This window comes from Phalaenopsis equestris, unplaced genomic scaffold (genome assembly GCF_001263595.1).
Source record: "Phalaenopsis equestris unplaced genomic scaffold, ASM126359v1 Scaffold000123, whole genome shotgun sequence".
NCBI lineage: Eukaryota > Viridiplantae > Streptophyta > Magnoliopsida > Asparagales > Orchidaceae > Phalaenopsis > Phalaenopsis equestris.
The window spans coordinates 1,347,601-1,349,177 of record NW_018164565.1 but is presented as its reverse complement, the minus strand read 5'-3'; the positions used below and the strand labels follow the sequence as shown (position 1 = coordinate 1,349,177).

The 1,577-nt window shown below is 43.7% G+C and overlaps 1 protein-coding gene across 1 annotated transcript; it reads left to right on the top strand.

Annotated features, from left to right (window-relative positions):
* Positions 1 to 261: 261 nt before the first annotated feature.
* On the top strand, positions 262 to 1,251 carry LOC110021170 (NDR1/HIN1-like protein 1). The gene has a single exon (XM_020719558.1). The coding sequence runs from the start codon at positions 406 to 408 to the stop codon at positions 1,015 to 1,017; it is 612 nt and encodes a 203-aa protein (XP_020575217.1). The 5' UTR covers positions 262 to 405; the 3' UTR covers positions 1,018 to 1,251.
* Positions 1,252 to 1,577: the final 326 nt, after the last annotated feature.

Below are 1,577 nucleotides of genomic sequence, written 5' to 3'. Positions count from 1 at the left end.
TTTTTTTACCAAATAATCATTTATCATTTATTATATAACAACTATATGATCCATAAAATTGTGTTAACAATTACTTTTATTTTCCTCAAGTAACAATCTCTCCATAGCTTACTAACAACCAATAATGCTTTTACTTTTATTATAGATAAAATATTTAAAAAAACATAAAATAAATAAATAAATTCCTTAAATTCCTTGTAAGATTCCGGTCCACTGCACCGCGCGAAGCAGCATAACGAACTATATGTACTACCTTTCGCCTCCATTCTACAGCACAAGCCGGCCTTCTTCCTCTTCCCCTCTGCTGAGCTCAATCCGCAATCCACTCCTTCCTCCAAACCAAGCACCAAATCATCTCCACCAACCTCCTCAACCCTACCTTGCCGACGTCTGTCTTCCAAGGCAATGAAGGAGTGCGACAGCTACGACTCCTGCAAGCGCCGCCGCATAATCCGGCGAATTATTTACGCCATCGTCCTCTTCATAATCCTCATCCTCCTCGCAATCCTCATCGTCTGGCTCGTCCTCCGGCCCACCAAACCCCAATTCTACTTACAAGACGCCAGGGTTCTCGGATTCAACCTATCCGCGCCAAATCTCCTCTCCTCCACCATCCAAATCACCATCTCCTCCCGAAACCCTAACGAACGGGTCGGCATCTACTACGATCGTCTGGATATCTACGCAGCCTACAAGAATCAGCAGATCACTCCGGCATACAGCATCCCCGGCCTGTACCAAGGTCATAAGGACATCGACGTCTGGTCTCCTTATCTCTCCGGGTCCTTCATCCCCATCGCCCCTTACCTCTGCACCTCCCTCACCCAGGACGAAGCGAACGGATTCCTCTTCCTCTATGTCAAAATCGACGGCCGGCTTCGGTGGAAGGTAGGCAGCTGGACCTCTGATCACTACCATATCTTCGTCGATTGTCCCGCTTTTCTGACATTCGACAATCGTGCTACCGGGCCGGTTATCCGGTTCCAGCAGATGTCCAAATGCAGCGTCGACGTGTGAGATCCATTCTCAATTTGTGATCTCGCCGCCGGCGATCGCCGGATTTCTTTTATCTCGTTTTTTGGATTTCAGATTTGGGGGTGTTATGGGGGCATGTTTGGTAATTAGGGGATAATTAAGGGAAGATATGATGAAGTGTAATGATTTAATTACTGTCATTAAGAGAATAATTAATCAATAATTGTGGTTAAAAGGTCACTTTCGGTGGGGGATGAGATGTGGTAGGGGTGAGTGAGAGCTTTGGAGGATAGTTCGGTTTGGTTTGCTTTCTGGTTTACGTCTTTTTCACTTGAGCTGGAGGAAAGCGGCCTTTGAATTTAGCCTGAAGTTTGTTTTTCGATCTAAAATTGATATGAATTTTGATTAGGATCGAGTTTAGATCGAAATAAATGAGCTGAACTACGAGTTAAATTTTCAGATCGAATTTTATTCGAGCCGATTCTAACTTAATTCGGAATTTGATTATTAACCGTCCTAGTGATGTTAGGAACATCAATTTAGTGAATTCAAATAAAAAAATGGTCACTTGTTAAAAAACTGAACGAGGTTTTGGCTTCGAT

Excerpts from the sequence above, each read along its gene's own strand:
- LOC110021170 (XM_020719558.1), top strand. The coding sequence starts at position 406 with ATGAAGGAGTGCGACAGCTACGACTCCTGCAAGCGCCGCCGCATAATC.